The 16,428-nt window shown below is 44.6% G+C and overlaps 1 protein-coding gene across 1 annotated transcript in view; it reads right to left on the reverse strand.

The window, feature by feature from the left end:
* Positions 1-10,471: 10,471 nt before the first annotated feature.
* LOC309559022 (deoxyribonuclease-1-like) overlaps positions 10,472-16,428 on the reverse strand; it is a 31,491-nt gene continuing 25,534 nt past the window's right edge. The window contains exons 6-9 of the mRNA XM_082262132.1: positions 15,667-15,779; positions 14,133-14,287; positions 13,365-13,461; positions 10,472-10,685 (exon numbers count right to left, since the gene is read on the reverse strand). Of these exons, the coding sequence (XP_082118258.1) occupies positions 10,632-10,685; positions 13,365-13,461; positions 14,133-14,287; positions 15,667-15,779 (419 nt within the window). The 3' untranslated portion in view covers positions 10,472-10,631. The remainder of the gene's footprint in view (positions 10,686-13,364; positions 13,462-14,132; positions 14,288-15,666; positions 15,780-16,428) is intronic.

A 16,428-nucleotide genomic window follows, 5' to 3' on the forward strand; every position in this document is an offset into this window, starting at 1 on the left:
TACCAAGTAGATTCAAGCTGCGTTATCCTTTTTCGCCTTCCACTGATGAAAGGTGGTGTGTACCTCCCCCAGTGGATCACGCAATTGCGGTTTTGAACAAAGCCACTGCGATTCCTGCAGAGGATTCCCCTGTGTTCCGTGATGCCACGGATAGGAGACTGGAGTCTCTTGCCCGTCATACTTATTCTGTTACGGGTTCTATGCTTAAGGCTCTGTTTGCTTCTCTCATGGCGGCCCAGGCGATCGCAAGTTGGACGCAGATGCTTAGGCGCGTCCTAGTGGCCGACTCGGCCTCGCCGGCGACCCTGGATATGGTGGATCAAATCCACCAGGGTGTCATGTATCTGTGTGATGCGGACCTGGACCTGGTTCCGTTGGCTGCACGTGTGCACAGCGTGGCGGTGTTGTCTCGCCGCCTGGTTTGGTTAAAATGTTGGTCGGTGGACCAGTCTTCACGTAAGACCTTAGCCAATCTACCTTATGATGGGTCTCGCCTTTTTGGGGAGTCCCTGGATGTGTTGATTAAGGGGATCACCGGGGGTAAGAGCACTCTCTTGCCCCATTTCCCCAAGGCTAAGGGAGCTGCTGGGAAGAAGCATGCTAATTTTCGGCCCCCTCAGGGGTCCTTTCGTGCCTTTCGGCCGCACTACAAGGGCAAGCCGTTCAAAGGTCAAGGCTCTCAGAAGAAGCCCTGGTCTGGTAAACAGAAGTCCGGCCAATCCGGATCTGCAGCCCATAACAGTTCGGCCTGAAGGGGCGCCCTCACCCAGTTTTGGGGTGGGGGGACGCTTGCTCGGTTTTCTTCAGCTCTGGTTGGCCCGTGTGCGGGACAGATGGGTTCAGGAAATCGTTCGATCTGGTTACAAGATCGAGTTTCTCTCTCGGCCGGAGAGCAGATTTTTTTCCCTCAAATCTTCAACTGTCTCCGGAGCGTTTACGGGACCTGCACCTGGCGGTGCGGGACCTGAGGGCTCAGGGAGTGGTGGTTCCGGTGCCTCATCGGGACAGATTTCGGGGGTTTTATTCCAAACTGTTCACCGTGCCCAGGAAGGAGGGCAAGTGCGGGTTCGCAAGTTCCGCATGGAATCCCTGCGGTCGGTGGTGGCTGCCCTGGTTCCGGGGGAATTCATGGCCTCCATCGATTTGAAGGATGCGTATCTTCACATCCCCATTTTCGAAGGTCACCAGAGGTTCCTTCGATTTGCCATTGCGGAGGATCACTACCAGTTCGTGGCGTTGCCTTTTGGTCTCGCCTCGGCTCCGCGGGTCTTCACCAAGGTGCTTGCACCGGTTCTGGCGTTATTGAGGGCCCAGGGTGTTTCTGTCCTGGGGTATCTGGACGACATTCTGGTTCGGTCTGCGACCAGCCAGGGTCTGGAGAAGGACCTGTCTGTCACGATGCAAACTCTGCAGGAGTTTGGTTGGACGATAAATTTTCCAAAGTCGACACTGAGTCCGTCGGTTCGTCTTCCCTACCTGGGAATGATTCTGGACTCGGTGCAGGCGAAGGTCTTCCTGCCGGAAGACAAACTCGGGACTCTCCAGGAGGAAGTCAGGTCCCTCAGGGACGTTCCGCACTCGTCTCTGCGGACGTGCATGGGATGTCTGGGATTGATGGTCTCGGCCTTCGAGGCGATTCCCTTCGCCCAGTTTCACACGCGGGGTCTCCAAGCGGAGATCCTGTCCAGGTGGGACGGGCGACCTCAATCTCTGGATCTTCAAATCTCGTTGAGTCATCGCACCAGAGGAAACCTTCTGTGGTGGCTCCAGTCCCCGTTGGTGTTCGGGGGCAAGTCATTTCGTCCTGTCTCGTGGACGGTGATCACCACGGACGCCAGCCTGTCGGGCTGGGGTGGAGTTCTGGGCGTTCTGTCCGCCCAGGGGACTTGGTCGGAGGGGGAGTCTTCCCTTCCGATCAACATTCTGGAATTTGCGTGCGATAAGTCTGTCTTCATCGCTGGACGGACCGGCTGCAGGACTGCCCGGTTCGGGTGCAGACGGACAATGCCACGGCGGTGGCCTACATCAACCACCAAGGGGGCGGAGTGCCCGAGCGGTTCGAGAAGTGGCCGACATTCTGTCTTGGGCCGAGACTCATGTCCCGGCGATAACGGCGGTTCACATTCCGGGGGTGGAGAACTGGCAGGCGGACTATCTGAGTCGCCAGACCCTGGATCAGGGGGAATGGTCTCTCTACCCGGCTGTCTTCCAGATGTTGTGCGCGAAGTGGGGTCTTCCAGATGTGGACCTGTTCGCGTCTCGTCTCAACAACAAGGTGAGAAGGTTCGTGGCAAGGACGCGCGACCCTCGGGCAGACGCGTCGGACGCGTTAGTGGCCCCGTGGCATCAGTACAGGCTGATGTACGCGTTTCCACCGATTCAGTTGCTGTCCAGGTTCCTTCGCAGGTTACACTCGGAACGCAGCACGGTGATTCTTGTGGCACCGGACTGGCCTCGCCGGTCCTGGTACGCAGACCTCGTGAATCTGGCGGTCGACGCCCCGTGGCGTCTGCCTCTTCGAGACGATCTACTGTCTCAAGGACCGATTTACCATCCTGCTTTACAGTCGCTGGCTTTGACGGCCTGGCTGTTGAGACCGAGGTCCTGAAGGAGAAGGGTCTCTCTCCAGAGGTCGTTCATACTTTGATCAACGCGAGGAAGTCTTCCTCGGGGAAGGTTTATTACCGTACTTGGAAGGCCTATTTTGCCTGGTGTGAGTCCAGGGGGTTTTCACCCCGCACGTACTCGGTTTCCCGTGTGCTGTCTTTCCTTCAGACGGGTGTTGATCAGCGTTTGGCGCTGGCTACGATAAAGGGTCAGGTGTCTGCGCTGGCCGTTCTGTTTCAACGTCCCGTGGCTTCCAACTCCTTGGTTGGCACCTTTGTTCAGGGTGTGCGGCATCTGGTTCCCCCTAGGAGGGATCCTCTGCCCCCTTGGGACTTGAATCTCGTTCTATCTGTGTTACAACGTGCTCCTTTTGAACAGATCAGGGAGATCTCGTTGTCTATGTTGTCCAAAAAGGTCGCCTTTTTGGTGGCGATCACTTCGGCTCGCAGAGTGTCGGAGCTGGCGGCTTTGTCCTGCAAGTCTCCGTACCTGGTTATTCATTTGGATAAGGTGGTCTTGCGACCTAATCCTTCTTTTCTTCCGAAACGAGTTTCGGAATTCCATCTTAATGAGGATATTGTCTTGCCTTCGTTGTGCGCGAAGCCTAAACATCCAAAGGAGGTGAGATTGCATTCTCTGGATGTTGTTCGGGCGATAAGGGTTTACCTTAAATCGACTGAGTCTTTTCGAAAGACGGACTCCTTGTTTGTTCTTCCAGAGGGTCCTCGGAAGGGCATGGCGGCTTCGGCCTCTACCGTCGCCAAATGGATCAGGCAGACCATTGAACAGGCCTATGCTTTGCAGGGAAAGGTTCCTCCTGTACCTGTGAAGGCGCACTCTACTAGATCTCTGAGTACGTCTTGGGCCTGTCGTCATGGGGCTTCTGTAGCCCAGGTGTGTAAGGCGGCGACTTGGTCGACCGTGCACACTTTCACAAAATTCTACAAAGTAGATGTTCAGGCATCGGCGGATGCTTCCTTTGGCCGCAAGGTTCTTAGTGCGGCTGTTCCCTAGGGTCCCTTGTTGGGGACTCCTGGCTGTTGGGATAAGTTTTGTATCCCCTGGTTTTTTGTCTTTTCCTGGGTTGTTGCTCCTGTTGAGCACTTGTTTTTTACTGTTGCCCAGCTGGTTTCCTTCCTTTGGTAAGGTTCCTTTCTTTGATGCGGAGACTGCGTTGCCTTTTCGGCGCGGATGCGTTTCCCACCCCTCATGTTTGCACTGCTTTGGGACGTCCCCATATGTGACGAATATGAAGAGGCGGCGACTGTCGGAGGACGTAAGAGAAAACGGAATTTTTGTAAAATCTTACCTGTAAAATTCCTTTCTCTGAGTCCTCCGACAGTCGCCGCCCCCGCCCCTCTTTTGGGGTTTGGTTGTATACTCTACTGCTTTTCCACTAAAACTGAGATATGGTTGCAGGAAGTAGGAGGGTATTGACTGAGGGGACCACCCCTTGAGGGTGGGATATGTTCAAAGCTTTATTGTTAACATATTCTGTTGCCTAGCTACTCCTTCGGAGCAAAGTCTAATACCCCTATATGTGACGAATATGAAGAGGCGGCGACTGTCGGAGGACTCGGAGAAAGGAATTTTACAGGTAAGATTTTACAAAAATTCCGTTTTTTTTGAGAAACTTGCATAACTCCATATCTCCAGAAATGTGGAAAAAAGCGGTACACAGTTGCAGACATTCACATAAACATTGAGCGGATAATTTCCTGTAAAGGAGAAAAAAGTGATGGTGCTCTTCTCATGCCATCTATAGGGTGCCATAACAAGTTCACAGCATTTGCTATTGCTCATTAATTTTAACTAATTCTGTTCTTGGTGAATGGGCCAACTGCAAATACTGGTGACCACTTAGGCTGTGTTACACAAAAAAAGTAGTGGCTCCTGATGCTATGGTCAACCATTGGATATCCCCTATCAATCAGACTGTGTATACCCTTCTGTATTTAGAAGTACAATCCTTTGTTCACCATGATATCCTCTTGGCTGGATCTGGTCTTTTGGTCTGTGTGCTATTGTTTGCCTGTTCGTTAAAGATCAGGTGAACAGCAAATAAATTCCTCTCTATTCTGGCAGTATTACAGTACAAAGAACCAGCATTTGACATGTCAACAACTCAGACCCTCCCATACCCACACCGTTGTTGACACAGGGATCGTTTCTGTTTCTTTCCATATACATTGATACAAGGTTCTGTCAGTAAAATAGACCTTTGAAAAGTAAATGATTGCAGCACTTTAATGTAAACATGAATTGTTTTCAAATTGACTGTTCTATATATATATATATTATAAATTATAATAACATTTTGGATTTACTATTTAGGATAAGACCTAATCGCTGCCAAAATACACATTGCCATTATGTTGAAATCAACTTTTTTTTGGAAGCATCAAAAGTTCATCAAATTTTTTTTTTTGGTGTATAAAATGGGCAGTTGTTGATACCCTTGTTCAGGTTTTGTTTTTTTTTTCTGTCTGATGAGATTCACCCACTCTTTTCACGGTGAATTTTTTCGCCAGGACAAAGTTTTGGCAGATTTTTAAGTTTACACTGGAACAGGAATAGAAGGAAATGTGCGAATTGGACTTCTTCTCTGGTGACTTTTTAGGAGGGAATTTCCCTTCAGTTTGCAGAGATCTTTTCCTCCTGTGTTTCTGGGACAAAAGGTAAAGCAAAATCTCCCCATTGGGACACCGCAAAAAAAAGAAAACCTGACAGGGGTTTTAATCATTCCCTACTCTAACCAAAACAAATTTGTAAGTTGAGCGAAAAATATATATAAAAATGTTTGGATATTATTTTGTTCTATATAATTTCACTAAGGCATCAAAACAAAAGGTGCACAAAGTCTTACAGTTGGTTCCCTTTTAAAAGCAGACAGCCTGAGTAGGAAAGTTTGTTCCCTGCCTTGCTCTGTTTGGAAGCAGTGGTCTCTCTATAGAGGGCTGAAATACACTGCTGCTGGCTCAAAATGTTACTGAATGCAGAACCTCTGCAGAGAGACCTCTGCTTCCACACAGAGCTAGGGACCTTATCAGCATTTCGGCAGAAGTAAGGCATTTCTACTCATGCTGTAGCTGATTTGTAAATAAGACCAGCTGTAAGACTTTGCACAACTTGGCCCAGATTAACTATTAGTGGTGGTGCACTAAGTATTTGATGGACAGAAAACTGATTCATAACTCACCAAATACCTAAATCTAGGGCCGAGCATAGACGGTTCGAATCTTTGCCGGTTCATCTAAAATCGACCAAGATACGAACTGTGTGTGGGCAGGCTGAATGTGGCAAGTTGATTGATCAACTTGGGTAAAACCAGTCTCCTGATATCACTTGCAATTATTGCTAGTAGCTTCTATAGCCGCTAGCATTAATCACTGTCTTCTCCAGGTTAGGATGGCTTCCCCTTTTTATTCAGAGAGTACAGAATAATGCAGTATATGCTTTATATTAAAGCCAGAACCATAAAATATTATTTACTCCGAATATCATAATGATGGCACTGCTCGACCACACCCCAGACAAGGTGAATATATTCTTTCCCCAACAGCCATCCACACTTCAATCTTTCACAACCACACAAATCATATAGCTTTCACTAATTTTATATTTACATACTTTTAATACAATTATGGAGTAATCCAGCAGAAAATATTTAAATATTTAACATCAATAGGACATATTAAAACTTGTAGCTAGGGTTTTACCACCCACCCCCATACCACTCAACCTACAACAATGTGGTACACGTCACAGCAGCAGTGCTTTGATTGGCTGGCAGCACTGCTGCCAAACACAACCCATTGAAGTAAATGGTTCAGCACCGCAACCACTTTGTAGCTAATGAAATATACACAGTTCTGCTGGCATTTCAAGGTTAACACACATCACCTCCCAGCCGTTTGTCAACCATCTTCTGTAAAGGTGATCTGCTTTTCAGTGGGGAGGCAAGGACTGCCACAAGTGTGAATGAGCCCATATCTGGTCCTAATATTTTTTTCACATATTTTTCCTCATCTACACATTTTGCAGCATGTACCCTGTAGTAAGCACACCTTTAAGCAAGCCAAAGATGATGCAAGTTTTCGGTTGTAGGAAACAAAATCACTCTGTTCCCCTATCAACACTATGTTGATGGGGGAATTAAGTGATATTCTTTACTGTGGTTGCAGGAAAGAAAATTTGTATCATCTCTGGCTTTCTTAAAGGTGTGCTAGTTGATGGATAGTAAAAACTAGCCTAGTACCCCACCACTGTCCCTCCTTTTTCTTTCCTCCTAGATTAGTTTTTACTATCCATTAACTAAGCACATCTTTATTGAATCCATATATGGTGCAGTTTGAAAGAAAATTGCTACATTTCCCCATCAACACAGTCAGTGTTAATGGGGGAATCCATCCCACAGTGCTATTGTGTTGTGGTAGCAGGGAGCCTTCCCTGCTGGCAGAACACAATGATCACTTCTAGCGGCTATAGTCGTCTGCACTCTGCAGTAATCGGTTGCAAAAAAAAAATCTGACAAGCTGGTTGTACTTAAGTCAATCAGCTTTAGGGCTCTTTCACACGGGCGTTCCGTATGTCCATTTTTCATCCCATCCGTTTGCGGATGAAAAACGGACATAATGTATCTCTATGTAAATACGGATGTCATCGGATGATCATCCTCTGACATCCGTTTTTTGTCAGTTCAGTTCAGTTCAGTTTTTTTGAACGGAGGAGAACCCTATTTTTTCTTCCTTTCAAAACACGGAACGGAAGCAAAAACGGATGTCAGTGATGTCATCCGCAGACATCCGTATTTACATAGACATGCATTATGTCAGTTTTTCATCCGCAAACGGATGGGATGAAAAACGGACATACGGATCGGATGACACAAGTGTCATCCGTGTCCGTTACAAAAAAAAAAAAAAAGGACCTGATCGGGCAAAAAAAAAGGAACGCCCGTGTGAAAGAGCCCTTACTAGTTCACATAATTAAATCGAGAACACAGTATATATGGTACAATATAATACTTTCATGTGAACAGGCTGTCATCACCGCCTGCTTTGAGTTACCAGAATCCATTCTCCATTAATTTTTTGATTTCTTCATGGCTCAAATTCGTAATTTAAAAGAAACCTATCACCAAAAAAAGAATAATGAAGGCTGCCATTGCTTATCCCTCCTGACAACCTAATTTTCCTAAAATGCCATTCTCCATAACTCAATTCACTGACCCGGAATAAGCATGCATAAAATACTTTTCTCTTACTTTCCTGATTTGCATACTTATAAGAGTCAAGGCGGCTAATTTACTGAAGAAAAGTCTGTTCATTTTGCAAAGTAAATATTCTAATGTGCAGGGAAAAAATCCTGTTTTTTTTTTGTTTTTGTTTTTTTAGTTCCCTTTGCATAATTTAGGATGCTGTGCAAAGTCAATTTCCACCACATTCACTAAGGAAAGTGAAAATCCCCCTGCAAAATGAGCAGGCTTTAGCTCCACTCCTTTGATAAATCAGCAACAATGAAGCAAGTGGGACAACATAATAGCTTAGCATCTTCAAAAGGACAGCAACAGCAGCCTCCATATTTTTCTCATGATAGCTTTATTGTAAATTTTTTTTTCTTTTTAATTATAATAAAAAAATGTTATACTTACTTGCTGTCAATCTCAGCCAATGAGGAATGAGCAGGGGGCAGGGGCGGGGCTGAGCCATGCTCTGGGTGTGAATGGACACACCCCAGGAGCGAGGCTTGCTATGGGGGCATTCGGCAGGGGTGGGGAGGACCGCCAACGGGGGACCCAAAAAAAAAAGGATCGGGCTGCTCTGTGAAAAGCTAGTGCACATTTGTTTTTGAAAAAAAAAAAATATAGATTTGCTTTAGAGCCGGTTCACATAGGGGCGACCCGACTTGCCGGGGCGACCTGTGAAGTCGCGGTGCACAGCGCGCACCGCGACCTCGGAGCGGCATGCACAGACTTCATATCATTGAAGTCACTGCAGGTCACTGCAGGTCGCCCCAAAGTAGTACAGGACCCTTTTTCTAAATCGGAGCGACTTGTGTCGTTCCTATTAGAACGGTCCTGTGCTAATCTATGGCAGGCGACCCACGGTGACTTGTCAGGCGACCAGGTCGCCTGACAAGTCGCCCCAGTGTGAACCGGCTCTTAGAATCCCTTTTAATGATTAATTGCAGTGTTTTACATTTATCATTTTTTTAACCACTTGCGATGTGTCTTTGAACTTGTTCAAAAATGTAACTACTTGACGGCTTCTGGACCGCCCGCCGCAGTTTTACTGCGGCAGAGCGGCCATCCTGCGCGAAATGATGTAGACCTATGTCGGTCGCATGCCTGCAGCCAGGGGGCGAACGCGCGCCGTCGGCGGTGCACTCCCGCCCCCACTCGGCAGCGGGGACTCCGATGCACAGGGCAGGCAGCTCAGATTGCCGCCTGACACCCGCGATCGTTCCCTGCGTAGAGAGAAGAACGGTCAGCTGTTGTAAGCACAGCTGACCATTCTCCCTGGTAGGATCATAGAGCCCTGTGATCCTTCTATATAGGATCACAGGTCTCTGTGATAATTTCACAAGCCTCGCCCCCTCGACAGTTAGAATCACTGCCCTAGGCTCACATTTAACCCCTTGATCACCCACAGTGTTAACCCCTTCCCTGCCAGCGTCATTATTACAGTAACAGTGCATATTTTTTGCACTGATTACTGTAGTAATGTCACTGGTCCTCCCAAAAATGTCAGTTAGGGGTCCGATCTGTCCGCCGCAATGTCGCAGTCCCGCTAAAAATGACTAGTTAAAAAAAAAAAAAAAAAAACAAACAATAAAATTGACAAATCTTTCCCGTAGTTTAGACGCTATAACTTTTGCGCAAACCAATCAAAATACGCTAAGAGCCGGTTCACATACAGGCGACCCGACTTCCCGGGGCGACCTGTGAAGTCGCGGTGCACAGCTCGCACTGCAACCTCGGAGCGGCATGCACAGACTTCATATCATTGAAGTCAATGCAGGTCGCTCCAGGTCGCCCCAAAGTAGTACAGGACCCTTTTTCTAAGTCGGAGCGACTTGTGTCGCTCCTATTAGAACTGGTCCTGTGATACTCTATGGCCAGCGACCCACGGCGACTTGTCAGGCGACCAGGTCGCCTGACAAGTCGCCCCAGTGTGAACTTGGTCTTATTGCGTTTTTGTTTTTTTTGTTTTTTTACCAAAAATATGTAGCAGAAAACAAATTGACCTAAAATGTTAATTTTTGATTTTTACATTTTTTTTTCGAGAATGTCATATAGCAGAATGTGAAAAATATTGTTTTGTTTTTTTTTCAGGATTGTTGCTTGTTTTTTGTTTATAGCGCAAAAAATAAAAATCGCAGAGGTGATCAAATAGCACCAAAAGAAAGCTCTATTTGTGGGAAAAAAAGGAGATCAATTTTATTTGGGTACAGTGTCGCACAACCGTGCAATTGTCCGTTAAAATAATGCAGTGCCGAATTGCAAAATATGGCCTGGTCATTAAGGGGTAAATTCTTCTGGTCGATTCCCTAGCCCAGCTCCTCCCTTGCACATTATAGCCATCTCCTCCTCCTGGGAGTATCTAATTAATCTGTGTTGGCCCAGCTCCTGCACCCTTTACCACCTCCTGCTTGAGCGACAGCTCTCTGTCTGCTAGGGCTACTAAAATCATATCCATGATGGTAGAAGAGCCCAGTAGTAGCAGTATCATAGTTTTTGGATGTCTACACAAGGGGGGGGGGGGGTTTATATGTAAATATCATGTATAAAACACTTTAAATTAATATATATCGTCCAGAAGGAAGATTGTTGTTGAAATAAATGGTCTTGTAACAGAGTCTCTTTAAGTAAACTGCTTCGATATATATGCAATGTACATAATATTATTTTTCTTCCATGATTGGATAGGATGTGATTGCTCCTTCGTAAGTAACATGGAACTTTCAAGGGTCTCTTTGCCCACGCAGATGACGAAGCATGACATCCTCTACCGATTTTCCTTTTAAGCTAATGTTAGTTCCAGCTCCACAGGGTAGTGGTCACTCACAGCTAAAGCCTGCAAAAAGTTAAATGAGAACCCATCATTTATTAATGCTAAATGTTTTATAACGTTCATTGATTTACCATGCAGCATTAAATGTCCACGCCCCCACCTTCAATTCTTCTACATATATTGCAATTTTTTTTTAATCAAAGAGTATTGCTGATTCTTAATCACTTCTGTCCTGGAAACAGACTATAGGTTGCTAAATTAAAAAAAAAAAAAAAAAAAAAAAAAATTCTGCGAAAGGAAGGAACCAAATATTTGCAAGGAAGATTCTCTAGCCAAACCATTAGTTTCGGGTTTGAAAAAAATATCTGCACGAATGAGTCAGTGCTCTCAGGCAGTGGGGTTGATTTACTAAAACCAGAGAGTGCAAAATCTGGTGCAGCTGTGCATGGTAGACAGTTATCTTCTAACTTCAGCTTGTTCAATTAAAGTTTGACAAAAAACCTGGAAGCTGATTGGTTTCTATGCAGAGCTGCACAAGATTTTGCACTCTCCAGGTTTAGTAAATCCACCTGAATGTGTCTGTTGCAGTCTAAATGATAATACTGCATGTTGATGAATTTATTAAAGCGTACTATTAATAAAAACTACACTAACCTACCCTCACTAGTCCTGAACAAATCTACATTAAACCCACCCCAGCTGCATACCAACCTCAGAAAGTTGAGAAAAGTGGAAAGATAGCACTATGTCTGTAGGTTTATTTTACTGGTATTATTATCTTAAGGTACTACTGTCGTTGTAAATGATCTGTTTACTAGGCAGTTTCTACAGCCCAGAGAATCTTTAGTCTCAGCTTGAAGTGAGTTGAAATTGAAGTGCCACACCACTTCTATTTGAGGTCCAGATACAACTTTATTCTATTAAAGGTCTGGTGTACAATTCAAAAAGTAGCCAACACGTTTCTAGGGTCTAAAAGCCCCCTTCATCAGGACTTGACTGGCAACAAAGTGAACAAACCAGAAGAACCTGTGCTTTGAATTCACAGCGGAAAAAATACCATTGTACAGTAAGTCTAGTTCACTTCTGGTTTGTTCATTTTCTTTCCAGTCAAGCCCTAATAAAGGTGCATTTAGACCTCTGAAACGGGTTTCCTACTTTTTGAATTGTAGCCCTGACCTTTAATGGAATAAAGTTGTATCTGGACCTCTTAGCAGTGGTGTGGCGCTTTAATTTCAACTTCTTATACTAATCTCAGAAAGACGGCTGTGGCTTGTTTAGGCCAAATGACCAGTCTGGAAAGATGCTCTTAATAAAGGCAGACAAATGGTAGGTTCAAGCTCTGTTAGTTAACCTATAGAGTGACATCATCAGCAGCGGTGATTTAATTGCCGTCTGTGATAAAGAAAGGAGCGTCGTGGGAGTGTTTTGGCAAGGTGACAATATCTCTTTAAAGTCTGTAAGGCCTCGATCATATAGCCACAGAGAGCCAAACCACGTACAAAGGGACGTAAGGTTTTTGAGCACAGCTGCAGGCAGACACCTGTACAAATGAATGTCAGACACTGCGCTGTGATCTTCTGTCGAGCAGGGGCGGCCACAAACTGATCGAAATTCGGCCTGTCCTTGCTGAACTGTCCGAATTTCATTCAGTCTTTGGTCAGCTTAACGATTAGAAAATCAAACAAATGTTATTTTAACTAGGTCAGGTCCATCCTATAGCAGTTTTACTGCTACCGGGCAGCACCTGTTCACCAGATCACATAAATGAACGTAATCCGACACTTCCGAGTAGGGGGCACGCATGCGCACCGCCGGGTTTACTGTGATTACATACAGCAGAAGCTGATCGGCAGCTGTACTGTACCTGATGTCCACCGACCGTTCGGCAGAGAGGTAGAACGGTAACCTGCCTATGTAAACAAGGCAGATCGCTGTTCTGACAGGAGGGAAGGGATGGAATTTGTGTCTCTGCAAACCAGGGAACAAATTCCATCTCTTCCGCTAGTAAAAGCACCTCACACAGTTCACATAAACACTGTTAACCCTTTAATTGCCCCTGATGTTAACCCCTTCCCAGCCAGTGTCATCAATACAGTGACAGTGCATATTTTTTAGCATTATTCTCTGTATTAGTGTCACTGGTCCCCCAAAAGTGTCCATCAGAACGTCTGCTGCAATATCACAGTCTCACTATAAGTCACTCATCGCTGCCATCACTAGTAAAAAAAAAAAATCCCCTAGTTTGAAGAAACTTTTTATTTTTATTTTTTTATCAAAAGTATGAAGCAGAATACATAGTGGCCTAAATTTATGAAGAAATTTGATTGTTTTTCAATTTTAGCAGAGCGAAACATTTTTCAAAATTGTCAGTTTTTTTTTTGTTTATAGGGCAAAAAGTAAAAAGTGCAGAGGTGATCAAATGCCACCCAAAGAAAGCTCTATTTGTCGTAAAAAAGGACACATATAATATGTATTATGTGGGTACAGTGTTGCATGACCACGCAATTGTCAGGAAAAGTATTGCACTACCGTATCGCAAAAAAATGGCCTGGTCAGGTGGTTGAAATTTTTCCTTAAACATAATTCTACTTGTAAATGGCCAGCTTAAGCAAAAGCTTTCTTAGAACACTTTGCAAGTTACGAGAAATATGACACAAATCAGCTCAGAAACACTTGAAAAAAACTAAAAACATTTTTCCTAAACAATATAAAATCATGTTAAGATTTTTGTCACTGACTTACCTGTTCTTGTGTCAGCTTGTACTGCTTATGAAAGTTGAAAACTTGAGCAGAGTCTTGAACTATGGCATTTTGCAGGTCTGTACCGCTAACCACTATTCTGAATGACAAAATAAAGATAATTTTTTACATGTTTAGATTTATTGATCAGTGAACACACTAAGGCCTCATTCACACTGGCACTCCTGCATTTAGCTTATCTAAATGCAGGAGAAGTCATCTGGGAATAAGAAACATTCACATAAACGTTTATAGGAATTTTCTTCCTTCCGTATATTCCCAGTGCCCTGGGAATGGCTGTATGCAAATGTACTCTTGTAAACGCTGATGCTTCCTGCGCATATTTCCTGAACAAGAGTACATCTGCGAACAGCCTGTCTTTTGAATAGCAGGCTGTGCACAGAAACTGCGGCTTAACGGGTATGGAGCAGACTGTTAATGTTTCGGTCATTCGCCCCTGGGTGCATACTGCCCTAAATGTATGTACCGCTTTGCGCACCGTTTAGCCGCAGCAGCTTTTAGGCGTCATTTGCATGGGCGCATCTATCTGTAAACCCATGCGAAAGGCTGTCTTTCCATGCACAGGTGTGTGAATCCACATGCAAGCAGCCCTATTCATGTCTATTGCTGCATGGACACATTCTGGTCCCAACAATATGACAGCTGAGCAGGTGTGGGTGCTTGTAGCTAAACGCACATTGTTACTACTACCCAAACCAGCTTTCATTTTTGGAGAACAGAAACTAGATTGACTTTTTTTCTTCCATCTACCTGTCATATGCACAATGTGTTGTCCCCACAGTGGTGTCCACATCATGAGGAATCAGCCAGAGAAAGTCCTCACAGGTGTGCAGGCGTATGCTGTCCCAATCAGATTCTGTGACGTAGTTGCAGCCAGCATTGAAATCTCCCAGGAAAATAATATTCTAGAAAAAAAAAACACCACAATTATTTCCTAATGTATATGGAGCTTACTTTAAACCCATGGCCCTTTTGTCCGTATTAGCGCCCTTCCTATGCTCGTTGGCTAGCAGCAGAAGAACCGCTGGGGAGCCTCACAGGCTTACTTCTATCCCTCCACCCTACAGGCACCCCAGGAGTGCCTGGTTTGTGATTATTGTATGTGATAAGGAGGTTGCATACATTTTTTTTTGCTTCAGTCCAGGATGGATGAAAAGGGATAAGAGCTCGTAAGGCGGTCATAGACGTATATGGATGTGTCGAAACGCCCACCGAGATAATAAACAGTGAGGATGAAAAATACAGAAGAGAAGAAAAGCAGTGAAGAGGGTGTCCCATAGTGTTTCCACGAAGATCCCAAACGTCAGTGTTCTGACGTATTATGGATGCTTGTTATATTAGCAATCAGTTTAAGGGGAAGTGAGGCTGGGTCCAGTATGGCAGTCCACAATGTTAGGGAGCTCCTTTATGGAGTCCAATCTTCTAGCCCCGATAGAAGGTCCCACAGAGCAGAGGCAACTTGTCTGGCTTCAACCGTGGTGTTCACTATCCCCTCAGCAACTGCAAGGTCACGCCCCAGCATCTCAATCGAAAATTAAGTACGGACTTTGACTAGGCCACTCCAAAACCTTTTTTTTTTTTTTTTTGTGTGAGCCATTCAGAGGTGGAGTTGCTGGTGTGTTTCAGATCATTGTCCTGCTGCATAACCCAAGAGGTCATAAACTGATGGCCGGAAATTCTCATTTGGGATTTTCTGGTAGAGTGCAGACTGTTGATATGATGTTTGACTGTTGGTATGATATTCTTTTTATGAAATGCTGTGTTTGTTTTATGCCAAATGTAAAAGGACGTGCACCTTCTAAAAAGTTCAACTTTTGTCTCATCAGTCCACAGAATATTTGCCCAAAGTCTTGGGGATAATCTAGATGTTTTTTGACAAATGTGAGACTCATTTAAGTGTGACAAATATGCAAAAAAAATAAATTCAGGAAGGGGGCAAATACTTAATCACATCACTGTATGTATCTAGGTCATGAAAGAGAGATTCGGGCTGGTGGCTTCTAGCTAGTAGCAGCACAATCATTCCTTTACAGAAAATAAACCATAACACCCATTTTTATCCTTCCTTAGAAAGCAGCCAATGAGACTGGTGCTCTATGGGCAACACCACCATTTACAATATAGCACTATAATAAACCATGTGAATGTTTCTTCTATATGTACAGTACATGTGGAATTTCCATGGAAGGTACATGTAAAGTTTTTCTTTAGTAAATACTATAAAATGTGGAATATTGTTCTATATTTAAAACAATCGTTATATGTGTAAGGTCACAGTGCTTACATCAGTTTGCCATTTGTCCAACACATCACGGTAAACATCATATAAGGCATCTATCTCACGAACAGCATCCTTAGGTGCAGCATGTAGAGGAACCAGCACAAAATCTTGAATCTCTGGGGAAAAAAACATAATGATATCATAACATAAATGGCCTTGTATGTTTGGGTGTCTGTGCAGGGCAAAGCAATAGGCTCCCTTTAATGGCATTGGTGATGGGACAATCGCCCAGCACAATTTCTGTCGTGGGAGTCACCTAATCCCCCGAACCCATAAATGGTGGTGATGGGAAATTTAGCATGTGCTCCTGGTGGTGCCACTATTAAAGTGAACCTCTTGTTTTGCTCTGATGGGCAAATCACTGCCACCAAGCGGAATAAAGAGGCAACTATTCTAGATTTATGAGGTTAGGTCACATGGTTACAACTTGCTTTCTTTAAATTCACAGTTTTGCACATCTACCATGACCATTCCAAGTACATTCCACTCTACCTGTTATATTTCTAATTAATTTTGTGTCACACAGAACATGAAAGGTGTCGTTGAAACACCAAGGTGGCCAGAAACACAAAATAGAGGGAACAAGTAGGGACAGAGTGAGTTTTCTTAGCTAAGAAAACTCATTGTTGAGGGTCCCCAAAATACACTGCTCAAAAAATTAAAGGAACTCTTTAAAAACACATCAGATTTCAATGGAGAAAAATATCATGCTTGATATCTATACAGATATGGACTGGGTAATGTGTTAGGAAGGAAAGAATGCCA

Source organism: Pelophylax lessonae (genome assembly GCF_965119305.1).
Source record: "Pelophylax lessonae genome assembly, chromosome: 6".
Taxonomy (NCBI): Eukaryota; Metazoa; Chordata; class Amphibia; order Anura; family Ranidae; genus Pelophylax; species Pelophylax lessonae.